Genomic DNA, 15567 nt, shown 5'->3' with positions numbered 1-15567 from the left:
GCACTTAAAGAGAAGGTGTCCATTTGAACAGAGTACTTTCCATCTGGCCTTTACGCATTTCGAGATGCATCTGAACTGTCAGAAAAGAACATGGTATTTTGGATATTAAAAAATTTAGCCCTTATGGTGACATTTAATAGTAAAATGTTTAAAACTATTCTATTACTGGTGAATAGCAAAAGATAAAAACTGAACACTGGCTGCAATGTGAGAGCAAGACTAATATTCACCTAAAAGACATTTCCCTCCATAATAGAAATGTACCGTTTGTGTCAAATTCTTTTCCAAAACTTCTGTCTTTCATCTTCTGGAATGAATATTTTTTCCATAAACATTTGCTAAATTGTACAAAGGTATTGCAGTGTTTTTATACTAAGCGGTTTTGAATGGTATAAAATGACAGTAAAGAGGAAAACGTAGCTGCAAACGGTCAATCTTGCTGTCAAATGTACGTATGTTTATGTTTATAATTTGAAATCTGGAGGTGAAAATGGAGAAGTCCATTATTGTTTTCTCTGAAAGGGCTTTTTGGGAAATATCCTGAAACTACTTTTTTCCATTAAAATGAGATCATACACTTTTTATAAGTTTCTCTACGATAACTTTGGGGGTACTCAGGAATACCAGATGCTGTGTTGCTTCCTCCATTTTCGATAGCCTAATCAGCAAATGGCTTCCAGGACAGAGTTATTGCTTAACATCTCAACAACGAGCAAACTCCCCCTGCCGTCTGGCACATGGGGTCCTGGGTGTATGCCATTAAAGCACTTGGAGGTGTGAGACCATTACCTGCAGTTCCATTTAAAAATTTGGAAATTCACTGGAAGGAGCGTAAGTCGTCTTGTTTCATGGAATCATTGTACATTATTTATTTTCTTTCAAAGTTGCATTAATCTTATTTCCTAAAGGTACAGATGAAGTTTGAATATGTGCAGCACAAGGGAGGGAAAATAAAGAAAAGAAAGTTACATTGCAGGCTAGACCGGTTATTGGTTTTCCTTTTGAACAGATACTGATTGAAGCCTTTCTTTTGCATGTGAGATACGCAGATAGAGGAACTAAAGCGTAAGGTTAAAGCATGTATTAGTGCAACTAAAATTACTCATATGCATATTTAAATAGAGCCCAGTTATGAAATAAATACCCATCCTAGCAAATAGAAAATTAACAAGATTAACTTGACTGAATAAATGGGGAATACAAATGCAGACAACGGTTCTGGTTAGGTTGTACTAATGGATTTTGTTTTGTGAAATGTCAGCGGAATGCTCATCTGCAGTCAAAAAAGCAAATAAAGTGTTAGGAATTGTTAAGGAATGAGCAGAGCACAAAATGCCAGACTTTATTACGGTTGGTATCCATGGTGAGCTGCATCTTAAATACCATGTTCAAGTCTGATCCCCCAGCTCAGAAAAGATATAGTAAAAGTGGAAATGGTGCAACAAAGGTGACAGGGAAAACCAAAGTTCCAGAAGAGCTTTTGTACAAAGAACAAGTGAATAGATTAGGTCTTTGCGAAAGACATGACTTGGGGACATAGGCCTGAAAACTACAAAATCAGATGTGTCCTGGAAGGGTTGACCAGCGTACTCTTCAAAGGTGTCACCTTTGCTTTTTGAAGCACATGATCCATAACTTGCCGAGAGCCTATTCTGGACAGTACCCCTATACCTTTCCCATATACTGCTGACATCTGCTGTTAGTAGATATCTGAGACAGGGGAAGGACTTTTGGTGTGATATGGTAGAGCTTTTCAGGTATAAAAATGTCGGAACAGATGAATGTCAGCTACCTGATTTTTTTGGCCTCGTTTCATCCAGCTGTGCATCCTGAGGTCATAATATTTTCCCAACTACTCCGTCTTTCCTGCTATTTTTAAAATTATTTGGTTTGAACAGCGGTTTTGTAATGTCAAGGCAATGCTGTGTTTTTAACTCTTGAGCATAAAACATGACCACTTTTTTTCTTGACTTCCCCTTCCACGAGAAAATACTGTGCAAAGCCTATAAAATATCCAAGAGTTTTACTGACTTAAAATTTTTAAGAAAATATTTCTAAAGTAGCATGACCTTATCTTCCATAGGAATTCTGAGGAACTTTTATGACTACTAAAAAAATAGAAAGATTATAGTCCTTAATTGTCACCTAATCCAAAATAGTTTTAAATAATTGTCTGTATTCTATCGAACTGCGTCTTTGACTTTTTAATTGTACGATTTTAGTGACCAGGCACTCCTTATTGAATGAACTTGGGGTTAGATAAATAAAAAAAAGTTTGACCGGGAATTTGGCTTAAATTCTTATTTCTCTTCAGGCTTCAGGTTTAGGTCTCTTGGGAAGACATGGAACAGTGATGCCCAGAGCAGAATTTTTTGTTAACTTCAACCCTTTTAAGGAATGGAAAGGACATGTTCCACCTTAGGGCACCCTAAGGAGCTCAAGAAATACAACAGCTGTTCTCAGACAGTGCCATATGCACAGACCCTGGTGAATAAACCGAGCCCAGGGAAAAGACAGCATCTCTTTCCCTGTCCAGTGGATACAACATCTTTGAAAGTGCAGGCTTATGTCCCCGTTGTAGAGTGGGGAACAGAGGCAGGACAACGAGTAACTGCTCTAAGGTGACTAACAACACTACCGAATATTTCAGAGCATTAACCTCAAATATTGCAAAGTGCTGCATTACTTGTGCCACTTCTAATACACCTGACAAAGTATCAGAATCATTCTGAAAATGATCCTGTTTAGACTAGTTGTGCATTACCAAAGTATTAGTTTTTTTATTCTCTTGGCATACTGAGCGGGAATATTTAAAGCTCACGTTACGGCACTTCTGCAGCGCGCTTTGGCGGGTGATGAGTGCTGTCCCGTAAAACTGCTCAGAGTTTATCACAGTAATGCATTGATTTTATGGTGTATATACTTGAAAAGGACACTCAGAGTGAGTGGCAATTATGCATTTGGTAGCCTCCTTCATCACCAGAGGAACTCCTGGCTTATTTGGCACCACGAAGGCCAGCGAGCATCTTGCGCCAGAGAATATGCAGGAGAATCCAGTGGACTACGGTAGGCCTTACTTCTCCTGCTTTTTTTTTTTTATTTCTGTAGGTGATGTTAGCTATCTCCCAAATGCTACTCTGAAATGATGTTTTTCAAGGATTTGCCTGTTTAGCAGATGAGTCTTTACTTTAGGCCACTAATAAATGGCAATACTGCCTTTGTGCAGGAAGGTGAAAGAGCTCTGCCAGCTGAGAAGCTGGTCAGCTGTAGGAAAGGGCATGGGAGTGATGAGTAGAGCCTTGCAGAACTACTTCATCTCACCTTATCTGCAGAGTCAGTAGCCAGAAGTAAGAGAATTAAGAATCTGTAATCCTTATTCCACTAACGCAAGATGGGTAAAAGCGAGGTCCTACTTTTTACACATGACAAAGCTGTCGGTAGTGAAGGGAGTGGTCTAAATGGAAATTGCTAAGAGCATCTGAATGTATCCCAGTATAGATGCGTGAATATAAGCCAAACGCACTGCCATCTAGCTATTTTCTTCCAAAAGAAGATCCCCAGAGGTCTCTTCCAGCCTGGACTCCTGTGAGCCTGTGATTCCCAAAACAGGAAGATGGAGTAGGGGGAGGGGACTTCCAATAAAATTATAACGGGGACAAAGAGGGGCTCGACCAAAGGGATAAGAATATTACAGAAATAAGATTTAGGATGATTTATTTTAGAAGAGAAATTAATGGTGCTGCTTATTTTTTCCCTACCAGTCCTCAAAGCCTGATTTTGAACTGCACAACTGGAAAAAACTCCTTATATTCTGTCCCATGATAAATATCACACGGTAAAGTATTTATTATCTTACAGTATCTTCAGACAGTCTTATTAAACAAAGATCACATCCCCTCAAGCTCCACAGGTATTAAAACTTGCTACCAATGGGCTTTTTCTTTTATCTTGGTCAGTTTTGATATCAAATAGGACGGTGAGAACTACCAATAGGCTGATGACATTTTTGCTCTCTTGCCATGGATGTTGCATCAAAGCCTGAAGATTTCACAAATGCTGGTCTCATCTAAGCTTTGATCACTTGTTCAATTTTGCTGTCTCCTGTTCTTAGAGGGTACTACTGTTTTGAGAGAAGTCAGTCCAACCGTGGTGACACTGTAAGGTGCTGATGGCTGAGGTTATGACAGGCTTTAATCCAGGGAATTATCCTCATCTTTCAACTTCATCTGTCATGATGAATCAGCTGCATCTGACATGGGAAGAGACATCAACGGCTGGAGGTACAATGGGTGCCCTTCACCCTTCTGGCCAGGCTCCAGGAGGGTGCTGGCAGGTGGGCAGGGGGGCTAGGGATGGAGCAGAGGCCGGGAGCAGACAAGCTGATTATTGAATCAGGTGACACGGTCAGTGACAAGAGACAAATAAAGGCTGTTTGTGTATCGTGTCATCAAGCCCTGAGACAGAGAATGATGTTGGTAATAAAGTATTTCATCCTAAGGACTCTCCAGAGAGATTGTCAGTAATACCAGTAATTGAAGAAAACATCCCGTCTTGCGAGACAGCAAAAAGCAGAGGTAGATTTATGTTTTAAGGACTATATGGATGGGCATACTAAATATACACAAAGCAGCCATATGCCCATATTCATAAATATTCATGTGTACTTGGGCCTGGTCTTTGAGGGGAGGACATTCTGTGGTCAAACTTGCTTTGGGCTTCCCAGTAGCAGGAGCTGCTTGGTACTTTTCCAGGGCCTTTTGTGCCAAGTAACCTTAAGTCCTTTAGAAGGGGCATTTCAGAAATGTGCAAACAGGCAAAAATTACAGCACCCAAGATGATAGTAACCTTTTCTTACGCATTTTGTAATATGTCTCCAGCACTGCTCTGAGCTCAGCAGGCTGCAGTATTTCTGGGGGGCTTTACACCCCCACGAAGTCTTGATTACACCAAGGAATCCCTGCACGGTTGGTCCTCCGCAGTGCATCACGGCTGAGACCCCCCCACGCCTCTCTGCTCCGAGCACGAGAAACCAGATGTGAAAGAGAATGAAACAGATGATGCAAATGCTCTTGCTTTGTGTAGTGAAAGGGCAATTAAGATATCAACTTATCAGAGGGTTTTCAACAAAAGGTGTAATTAATGATGGCTAAGTCAGGGAATTCATTGTTTCAACAATGTGCATAATACTATTGTTTTACGGAGGTATTCTAAGCAGTCTAATAAATAACTCAATATATTGTGAAAACCCTTCTGGTGTTATATATTTCAGATGACAAGTTCAGTTTTGTATTTAAGATATTAGACAGATATTTAAAAATAATTTTTAAAGGTAGAACAATTAGTTTTTCCTAGAATATTTGTTGTATAGAGAAATGGAGTCAATTTTACTCTTTCCCACAGAAGTTTTATATGTTTTTGAGTGTAATGACTTCAGTAGAATGAATCTGGCCTTAAGCAAGGGTAAGCAAGATTGCAATCTCTCCCTGGTTTCAATTGATTAGATATTATCAAATAAATATGTCATTTTTGTAAGCAGAAAGAGCTTTTTCAAAGTTATAGAATCTTCGTCTATTCTTTTGAAATATAGTTGGCTTTGAAAACCAGAATGATCCCAGTTAGAAAAATCTCCAAATTTATAATCAAAATTAATTTTTACTTTGGAGACTTATTAGATTTGAAGTTATAAAAGAATTTAAAAGAAGATTTCCCCCCTTACCTTCACATGTAATTCCATCACCCCTGTATCCAGTGGGACAAGACCCACATTTAAATCCTCCGTCTTCAGCTGTCTCACACTGCACACCAGTAAAGCACGGCATATTAGCACAAATGACTTTCTGACGCGTCCCACCGCTGGGTTTTGGCAGTTCCACATGACCCATTGCTGTGTTGTACGCCTTTCTGGCCGCCGGGGTCTGTGCTGGAAGCCTTGCTTGGGCAGCAGACCCTGCTGGGACGCTAGCATTCCGGGGAGCTGTATCAAGGGAAGAACCTGGTAAATGGAAAGGGGAGGTGAGCTGTGTTGCCGGTGGAGGTGCTCTCTGCTGCTCTGTTGGGAAATCTTGGGATGGTTTAGTCTTCAAGACTGCGACTCGACCGGGCCATTTCCTGGGAGAATAGCTGTGTTTTGAACGAGTTTGCTGAACAACGTGTGGCCTTGCGAGGAATGAACTTGCATTTGTGTTGTGATGAGAAGGAGAAGTCCCTGTTGTACCTGGTTTGTATTGTTTAAAATGGAGAGGGGTATGGGTTGGCACTCTGACAGTTGTGGAGCTGGGATCTGGCTCCTCGTGCAGAAGGAAAGTGTGTGTATCACTTCCTTTTTCAAGAAAAGATTGTTTCTCAGGTGCTGTGGACTCCATAGCAGGTTCTTTTTCTGACGATGTTTGACCTTGGGAAGTCTTCCTTTCCATTGTAAGGGATGGAGTGTCAATGACTGTGGGGGTTCTTTCCAAAAAGTATGTAGCTTCTTGTCTTGGAATTTGGGTTTGGGAAAGAAGGGAATATATGTTTCTTGAAGTTTTTAAAATATCTTCTTGGTGAGAGCCTCTAGCATCTTCAGTATTTCTTCTAGCAAAATCCACATGGCTTTGGGAAGATCTTGAAACTAGTGTGGAAGGAAGATACATATTAGCCAAATTTGCTGGTGTAAGGTTTAAAGGAACCCCAGCGAACATTTAGCGTATAACTATGTAATGCTTTTGCAGTCCTTATGGCAAAGGGAAGTTTTAGGAAAGCATTTAAAGGAGACAAATGGAAAAGCTTTGTTAATGCTGTGTACAGCTCCCTCCAGACGTGAGGGGCAGCGTGTTAGAGAGACTGCTGGTTTGTAACTGTCACCCACTTGTTACAAAGCCAGCCGCCTTTTCGGTTGTGTAAGGAGGGATGATAGATGGGGAGAGGGTAGCCTGTGAAGGGCCTTGAAAGTGGAGACGAGTAGTTTGAATCAATACTTTCAGGAAGATTAATGGCCATCTGCTGACTCTAATGAATGGAAGAAGCTATTTTTAACCGGTTCTGGCATAGTCACTCCATAGGAAACGGAATGTATTGGATCCTGAACAAAAAACCTCAGTTGCTTCTAGGGTTAACCCCATGCAGGATTTACCTCTTCATTTTAAATATAAATATTAATCACTTTCTTAAAATTCCTATTGATGTAGAAAGCAGCCATAGTTAACAAGGAAAGAGATTAAGACGCTTGGCAAAGGTCAAAATGAAAGTTAGAGCACTGACTAGATGAAAGCATATCCTGGCAACCAAAGTTGTGTTTATTTGGCTGATAAAGTGTCATTCTACTGGTGGCTGATGAGTTTTTATTGCCCTGAAGCATAATTTTTTGGAGTTTTACAATAGTGTTGTATCAAGCTATGGACATCAGTAGGTAAATACATGGTATTTGGTAGAGCAGTGGGTAAATACATGGATTTTACTGTCCAAAGTAAGGCTGATGAATCATGAGGTACACAGAATGGAAGAAAAGAGATGGTGAAGCAGGGAAGACGTCAGCAAAAAGAGTATGAAAGGATAGGAGAAGTCAAAGGAATTTTAAAAATGAATGAGAGAAAGATGACATATCCCATAGAAAATTATCAGTAATAGATGATCATTACTACCTTTAGAAAATTTGATTCAGGGACCAGAAATCAATAGGAATGACAATGAAGGGCTGAATGACCTCTCTGACATATTTCCAAATAAGCCCTAATTATAGATTTGAGATCCTTCCACTGTGTCATAATTAAATGGGTTTTCCTGACTAAACTTTGGTAATTACTAAGAGGATCAGACTGACTACCTGAGAAAGGGCAATCTTTGATTTCTTTATCAAATGATATAGGTGATATACCCATCCTGCAAATAAGCTTCAACCTTCCCTGCAAGGGGTAGCGTACTGCTGGAGTGTATCTATGATAATGTAATTTTTACATCTCAAATAATACTATCAATGAAGAGCAGTGATACATTTTTATTGGTTGCTCATTATCATATATACTGATCGAGGTCCCTCATCCATTCTGTAGAGCCCACTAAACTTCATAAGATGTTGGCATCATTCAAATGTGGCAACTAGAGTGTCTTCTCAGCTTTCATTATTTCAGATTTTTGCTTATAGTGATACTGTGCAATTTAGTTAGGATTAGAATATGACAGAATTTTTTCTGGAATACCTGAAAATTTCTTTCTGCTGTCTTCCAGATATCTAAATAAGCTAAAACAAAGAAGTGGACCAAAAGATTGCAGACTCAGTTGTCTGTAGTCAGCAGTTTTCTCAAATCCTGTATTACTTCAATTTATTTTCCTTGCAGTCGATCAATATCTTCAAACGTATAACCCATTATCAATGCAGAAGTGTGATTGCGTGAATCTGTTTTTCTCTGTGATGCCACTGTATGATTACATATTGGACTGGATGAAAATAACAAAAAAATGACAAGGCAAAGTGCTCAAGGTTATATGACGGTACAAAAATACATTTTCACTACTTGTCAGTATTTCTGCCTATACTAACAGGGAAATGTGCAGCAGTGGAACGATTGAGTTTATTTTTCACAGAGGTAGATAAGAGACCGAGAACCTGCTGCTTTGCTCCAGCTGTGCGTGGCAGGAGCTCCATTCGTATCGATGGAGTTACACCACTGTAAGCGCAGCGTAATGCTGGGATGGATCAGGCCCCGAGAAGATAGATTCCTCTGTTGTCCCCCTATCTGGGGAAGATTAGAACAAGGGTGACAGAGGGCAGATTTCTGAGACAGAAGTTTAACATCCCTCATCCAATTCAACACCAGGGCACTCTCCATCTATGTGGTGCAAGAGTTCCCCTACATAAGAACCCCCCCAGCCTTCGGTTAGCTGTTTTTTCAGATACTTTGTGCCCCTTGCACTAAGCTCATACATCAGAATCCTCATAACCAGTCTCTGGTTGATGCTTGCCAACGCGATCACGGCGTTGTTTTAAGGCACAGCAAATTCTGATTTCTTCTCTCACTTGAATTGCATTTTATAGTGAACTACTAGATATCTGTAGTTGAAGAGGATCGTGTTCATTCTGAAGGTAATAAAATGACTATATAAGCTAGTGAAAATAGCAGTTCACAAAGAGAGAAGACACTCAACAGTCTCTTAAACCCAGGGTGAGATATCAACTCTATGAAACACAGAAAAGAAATCTAATATATTTCCTCTCTTCTGAGTTTCTGTTTTTTTTTGTTTGTTTGTTTTTTGGGTTTTTTTTTTCGCATTTCCAAACTTTTCAGAAAAAGGCCACATTCAGACTTGAATTCACCCAGGTGTTTGCTTTGCTTTGCCTTAGACTTACGCACCTCCACAGCTTTCTTTGCAAGCCATGTGCCTTGGAGACAACCCGGTCCTGACCTCCAACTAGCAGCTGGCACCTCAAACACTTGCTTAAGCTACTTGTAGACACAACTGTGTATTACCTTTCCTTTGCCATGCTTCTCTTTGCAGTTAAGTTAGAAACTTACATTTTGTTTTTTTAAATGCAAGTGTAACTTTTTTATGTAATGACATGAGGGAAACACTGTAAGCATTGCCATGCAATCTCAAGTGCTGCTCTCTCTTTTAACTGGGAAAAATGCCCCAAATCAGCCTTCTCTTCAGGTGAAGACTGGCTCCTTCTCTTTAGCAAGATCATCTGCTTGTGGTCTCTTCTGGAGGATTATGGGCACCTTTAATCCTGATGAGGCTACAACTATTTCAGAATTCTGCGAATAGCTTAAGAATTCATCTCATTATCGACACAATTCAATACATTTACAATTTGTGTAGTTTTAGAGCTATTAACATTTAGTAGTACCTGCTGTGTGGCACTTTTCTCATTCAGAAGAATGTCGACAGAGAAATGCTCTTCTGACATATTACACTACGTGGGTCATCATTTAAAATTTGAAACATCTACCAGCACATAAATCTTATTTGAAATGTCAAGAGAGACTAGAAAAATTACGCTGGTCTGAGAAGTCTTGTTACAAGGGTATTAAGGATCATCCCTTTTCTCTCTCCACTTTTCCACATTATGTTTTTTTTTCTGTATTTACTTGGTGAGAAAGGGGAAAGGGAGCAGCTGTCAATAGGAAGCTCTAGGGAAATTCTGGTTTTCCATTAGTTCTTAATCTGCCGTTTTGTTTGATTAAGCTCTGGCACAACTTTTTTCTCTAGTCAGAGTGTGTTTAATTCCTAAATCTTCTGTTTAGCCATCCAAACATACCCTAATATCTTCCCTCTCCCAAACATTCAGAACTATAGCTTTGGTTCTGCCTTCCTTCCTCTGAAGCATCCAGAATTTCCCCACATTCATATGCTGGTTGAATCTCCCAGTCACCGATGTCCCTTCTCTTACAATCACAAGCAGTAACTCCCAGAATAAATTCCTCAGCTCTTTTAAGTGAGGTACATTGTCGACTTCCCAAGTTTTACAAAGGGTATACATCCGGGATTATTTTTGTAGAAACAAAAGCATATTAAAGACTCATTGAGATTGGGATATTGTTATGAATTTAGACAGGAGCTTAAGTTTAGACCTCATGATCCTCTACCTGCTTTTTGTGTCAAAAATTGAAAAGTCAAATGTGTTGTAAAAAAGTTTAGGAGCACACAACACACTGGAAGTAGGCACAGACAAAAGTTAATCCCCATTTCGAAAAATGTGGAAATAGAGGATCTGAGTAATAACTTTTACATAAGAGGTGCCCAAATCTGGAATTCTCAAATCAGAAAACAACGTGGAGCTACATGCGACAGAGCGACCCAGCCAGGCTACTTAGCTTGCGCTGGGCTAAGAGCGAGACAGCTTGTAGACCTCGCATGCCTTACATCCAGACAGGTCAGCACAAGAGCAATCACGCGACTCCGTATCCATCTGCGTAGGTGCATTCAGTCTTAGTAAAATCTGTGCTCTCCAACCACCACTTCTGGGATGGGTAAATTTGCTCACTTGTTTCTTTAGTGGTGAAATTAAAAGGCGAACATCGAGTTCACTGTCCCTGAGCTATGTTTCATCCTGATAGAAAATGAGATTGTGTTGCTGATGTTGCTACCTGGTGAGCAATTTTCTTCCCCTTCACCTACCAAAATCATGAGCAATAGAGAATATTCAGTGGAGTCTGCATCACCCAGCTACTCGTGATTTTAACGATGCCTCTGTTTCTGATTTGTTTGTCAAATGTGGCTGCAGCTGCACATAGACAAATCTGTAACACCACCCAGAATTTGCAATGCAAATTTCTTTTCTGTGTATGAAGTACAAGATGATTCTGCTCTAACACAATTCTTTTTGCGGAGGAGAAAACCTGGGATCTTCAGCAAGCTCACCCACTAAACTTTGTTTACGAATCTCCCTGTATTCAGAGTAAGTCCCTGGAGCCCTCAACATAAGAAGAGGTGTTCAAGGCCGGGTTGGATGGGGCTTTGAGCAACCTGGTCTGGTGGGAAGTGTCCCTGCTCATGGCAGGGCGGTTGGAAGTAAATGATCTTTAAGGTCCCTTCCAGCTCTAACCATTCTATGATCCTATGAATTGATGCCCACAAATGGAATGGGGTCCAGACTCTGCCATCAAGGAGGTCCTTTTCTGGTTCTGGATGTTGAAATGCTGCGTGAGTATATGAGAAGACATTACCACAAGAAAAGATAGTGTGTTTCCTTTGTCGCTTTAAAAGCCTTTTGTATTTGTTTGCATCAATGCATGGTTCATTTGCCTCTAGGTTTTCAGAGCAACATAATTGACATCTCAATTAATTAACTGATGTCTTTAAACAAAATAGGGGTTCTGAGATGCTCAGTCAGGAAGCAAAATGTTCATGAACGTAGAAATTATATTACCAACTGCATGCCAGAGAACCTTTTCAGACGTATCTAAGATATGTCAAGGAATACACAAAATTAAAGATAATCCCTTTCATACTCGACAAATACCAAAACAATGCCTTAGAAAGATTTTGGTGACGTATGTCCCTTTCCTTCTATAAAATATTTTTCTATTCATAAATCTTTTCCACTAGAAAGCATTATAATTTAGGGATTAAGAGAAACAGAAAACCTGAAAGAGTTGGGGCACTAATACTGACTTAGTTTGTATTCATTTAAGCCAGATTTCTCCATATACTTTTAATTATCAGCTCCTTTTTAGGTGTTCTGAGAAGATAATACTAGTATCAGGCCATAAGCTGGATTTCTATAATGACACTTGAGCCTGATAGTAATAAAACAGTTTTAAATATGAAACTTATCCTAATACATCACAGTTTCATGTAATATATTTGTATCTGCATTCCAAGGAGATATCCGTCAGCCTTTGGTTAGTACGATTCTTGGGACAAGACACCATACGCAGGCAAAGCGCAAGAATAGTGCACGAAGGCGATGAACACAATGGGAGCTGTACAGAAAAATGGGTCCTTGAGGAAAATACTGCATATTGTGCACTTTGTGTGCAAACCCTGTTTGTAGTTTGGGTTTTTTGTTTGTTTGTTTGGTTTGTTAGTTTGGTATGTTAGTTTATGTTTGGTTTTTTTTTTTTTTTTACTTTTGTGATGCTTTCTGTAAGTTTTCAATAGAAATTTTAACGCCAGGGTCACTGGAGACAGTGTTTTTAAAAGCGATGTAAGAATTACTGATTGCAAAGATATGAGCGTGATCCCCAAACAGGGATTTTTTTTTCCTCTATCAATATTTTTCTTTATCAGTATCTGTTTGGGATTGTATATGAAGATTTATAAACCAGCTATGTTTTTACAAACAAACAATGTTTTCTTAAACACCTCTCCTACCTTCCAATTTGTTTTGAGACTTAATTGAAAAGTTCTCTCCTAGGGGTGGGAAAAACTCCGTCGTGTTTGATTTGCTCTCACCCCTTGCACAGGAGACTTGTTCCTCTTGCTCCTTTGTTACTCCATCTCTTTCTGTGCCCTTTACATTCCTTGGCTCTAACCCATTCTCTGCCGCAGTTTTTAGAAGTGCTCTTCCTGTGCTTTCTTCTGAATATCCAGCTAACAAAGCAGGAAGCGAAGGAGAAGCACGGTTGTGTTTCCGAACGCCATGGATCACCCACTTAACCCCCTCGTCACTGTTTTATTGCCCTTCCTTTCGTTACTCCTTGTCCATCTTTCAGGCCTGAACTTTTACCTCTCCTCTTTGTGTTTTACCTTCTCCAATTATTTGAGTCTGCAACTGTATTATTTCGGCAGCGACAAAGACAGTATTAAGATAGAGTTCGTAAAACTAATTTATATTTTCTATTCAGGAACTGGAGGTATATTTTACTTCTTCTGAGCACTGAGAGAGGTGGAAAAATTAATAAAAACTGTGTTCTTATCTGATGATGCCTCATGGGCCTTCAGGCTCTCTCATGGCTTGAACAGGTTGATAGATATATACAAAATAGGCTAAATCCAGACAGATCCTCTCTGAAGCGTCCCTGTCTATTTCTCTGAAACATCTATGTAGACTCCTTTAGAACTGTAATAATAGATTATAAAGAAAGTTCATAACATTTCTTCAAAAGAAAATCCGTAATATTTCTTCAAAGAAAAAATAGCTTAAATTTGAATATTTTACTGAAATTCTCCTTTTATTGGATTCAAGAAGTCATCTAAAACTATAATTATGTTGTTTTGAGCTGTAAACACAGAAAAATTAGTTACTTTACATATGAAAGCCAAGAAACAATCTGAACTATGCCTTGCTAGAGACCAGTAATGAATCTATTTTAATATCATATAAGCACATACAAATACTCTCAGTGAAATCATCATTTTATGGAATTTTCTACACTTTCAACTGATTAGGTTGACAGCTATCTATAGTTTCTTTCTAATATAGAAAACAAAAAGCACGGAATTTCGATAATAAGTTTTCAGATGGTATGTCACAAAAGTTCTTAGTCAGTTCTCCTAATTTGTGTCCAGTGTAACCAAATGGGTTTTTCACTATTGCCAGCAGGTTAGCGATCATGAACGGTGTGTCCATTTAGCTGTGCATAAAGGGTATGAACAACGTGCATTGAATTCAGGCTGCGGTTTAGAAGAGGGGTCGGCATCCCTAAATGCAAGCTAAGCAGCATTAGTACAGAATTTGAAGCTTACCTTCCACCTGAACAGCCTGTGCTGTTAACGCAACAGTTCCTGAAGTATGGTTATTTAGCTATAGCTCAATGCTTTATTGAATGTAGGTGTCATCACCTCTTGGCAAAACTTACTTCCGCCCTTTAAATTCTATAGTAACATGTTGGGGACAGTCGCGTCATAAGACTTTCCTTTATAATGCTTATCTTTTTCTCTTAGAAAGAGTATTAGGATGAGCAAGTACAGACATTCGATAGTTGCACTTCAGCTAGCAACAGTGTTATGTTTAATCTTTTCCTCTCTCGGGCTCTGACGATGTATTATGGTAATTATTGTTTTTAATGGAGGAAGAATTCTGAAGCAAACTGAGGTCACTCAGGAATTCGACACTGTGACAAATAGCTCTCAAGAAGATAACAGGTGCCCTTTTTTTGCATTCAAACAAATATAAAGGAGAAGTTACAAACTAACCTGAGGCATTTGGGGATGAAGGAAGGAAGAAGGTTTAAGGATTCCCTTTCCTGTAGAGGTATTACATTAACGTAAGAACAATTTAAAATTTCATGAACCAATGGCTTGATTCAAATCTGAGATTTTAAAGACAATATTCTATAAATACCGTAAGCAACGTGTGTTAGCATGGAGAAACTCTTAGTAAGAACTTTTATTTTTCAGTAATAGAAAAGATTTATTAGCTGTTACACCACTTACAGACCAGGGAGCTCTGGTGATGCTCTCCAGCGTGCGGTTCTGCCCCACGGTGTCCTGTAGACATTTAAAAAAAACAAAAGTCTTCTGTATTTTTATCATAATATATGAGATAAATTCTCTTTGAGAAATCAAAGGTTGGACCAGATGATCCTTCAAGGTCCCTTCCAACCTGGGCTGTTCTATGAAATTCTTAATCTAAGAAACTATCAGCATGAGAGTCCATTTGCTCCTGCATGCCAGAGAATCGGTTGTGTTAGCTATGGGATGTTGCTCTGCCCCTTCAGAAATTAACTAGCTCTACACATGTGATGTGTAATATTTGGGGCAAAATTCACACGGATGGCCCATGACTATCACCTGATTCTTCAAGCAAGTTCAGTGGAATGAGTACCACCACATCTGTAGGTACCTGTTCATCAACAACAGCAAGATGGTAAGGAACGAGTGCCAAATTTGTCCAGAGCAATGATGAGTCTGTGTATTTCACACTTATTTTTACCCCCGGCACTGCGCTGTGCTTTGTATTGCTTATGAATCCTTTTTCTTCAACTGCTCTGCTTTTGCAGCTGGTGGCAAAACTCTTGTGCTGCTTTAATGCGGGCAGGATATCGGTCCAGTAAGAGTTACTTACAGTTTTAAAGGGCTTCTAAGTGCCTTTAACAACACAGCAATCTTATCAAATTTGCGGAAACAGGGTTGGCTCGTTTTAAAAGCCGTGTGCTATTATAGCTGGATGATTAAATGAGACTGGAAATTTTAAGAGGAGATAATCTCGCT

At 39.4% G+C, this 15567-nt stretch overlaps 1 protein-coding gene across 1 annotated transcript in view; it reads right to left on the bottom strand.

The window, feature by feature from the left end:
• LOC309672680 (von Willebrand factor D and EGF domain-containing protein-like) overlaps nucleotides 1-15567 on the bottom strand; it is a 191516-nt gene that overhangs the window by 42271 nt on the left and 133678 nt on the right. The window contains exon 21 of the mRNA XM_082484244.1: nucleotides 5717-6607. Coding sequence (XP_082340370.1) covers nucleotides 5717-6607 — 891 coding nt within the window. The remainder of the gene's footprint in view (nucleotides 1-5716; nucleotides 6608-15567) is intronic.

The sequence above is a fragment of the Vanellus vanellus genome (genome assembly GCF_965231255.1).
Source record: "Vanellus vanellus genome assembly, chromosome: 5".
NCBI lineage: Eukaryota > Metazoa > Chordata > Aves > Charadriiformes > Charadriidae > Vanellus > Vanellus vanellus.
Note: the sequence above shows the minus strand (reverse complement) of the source record. Positions and strands in the feature narration are given on the sequence as shown.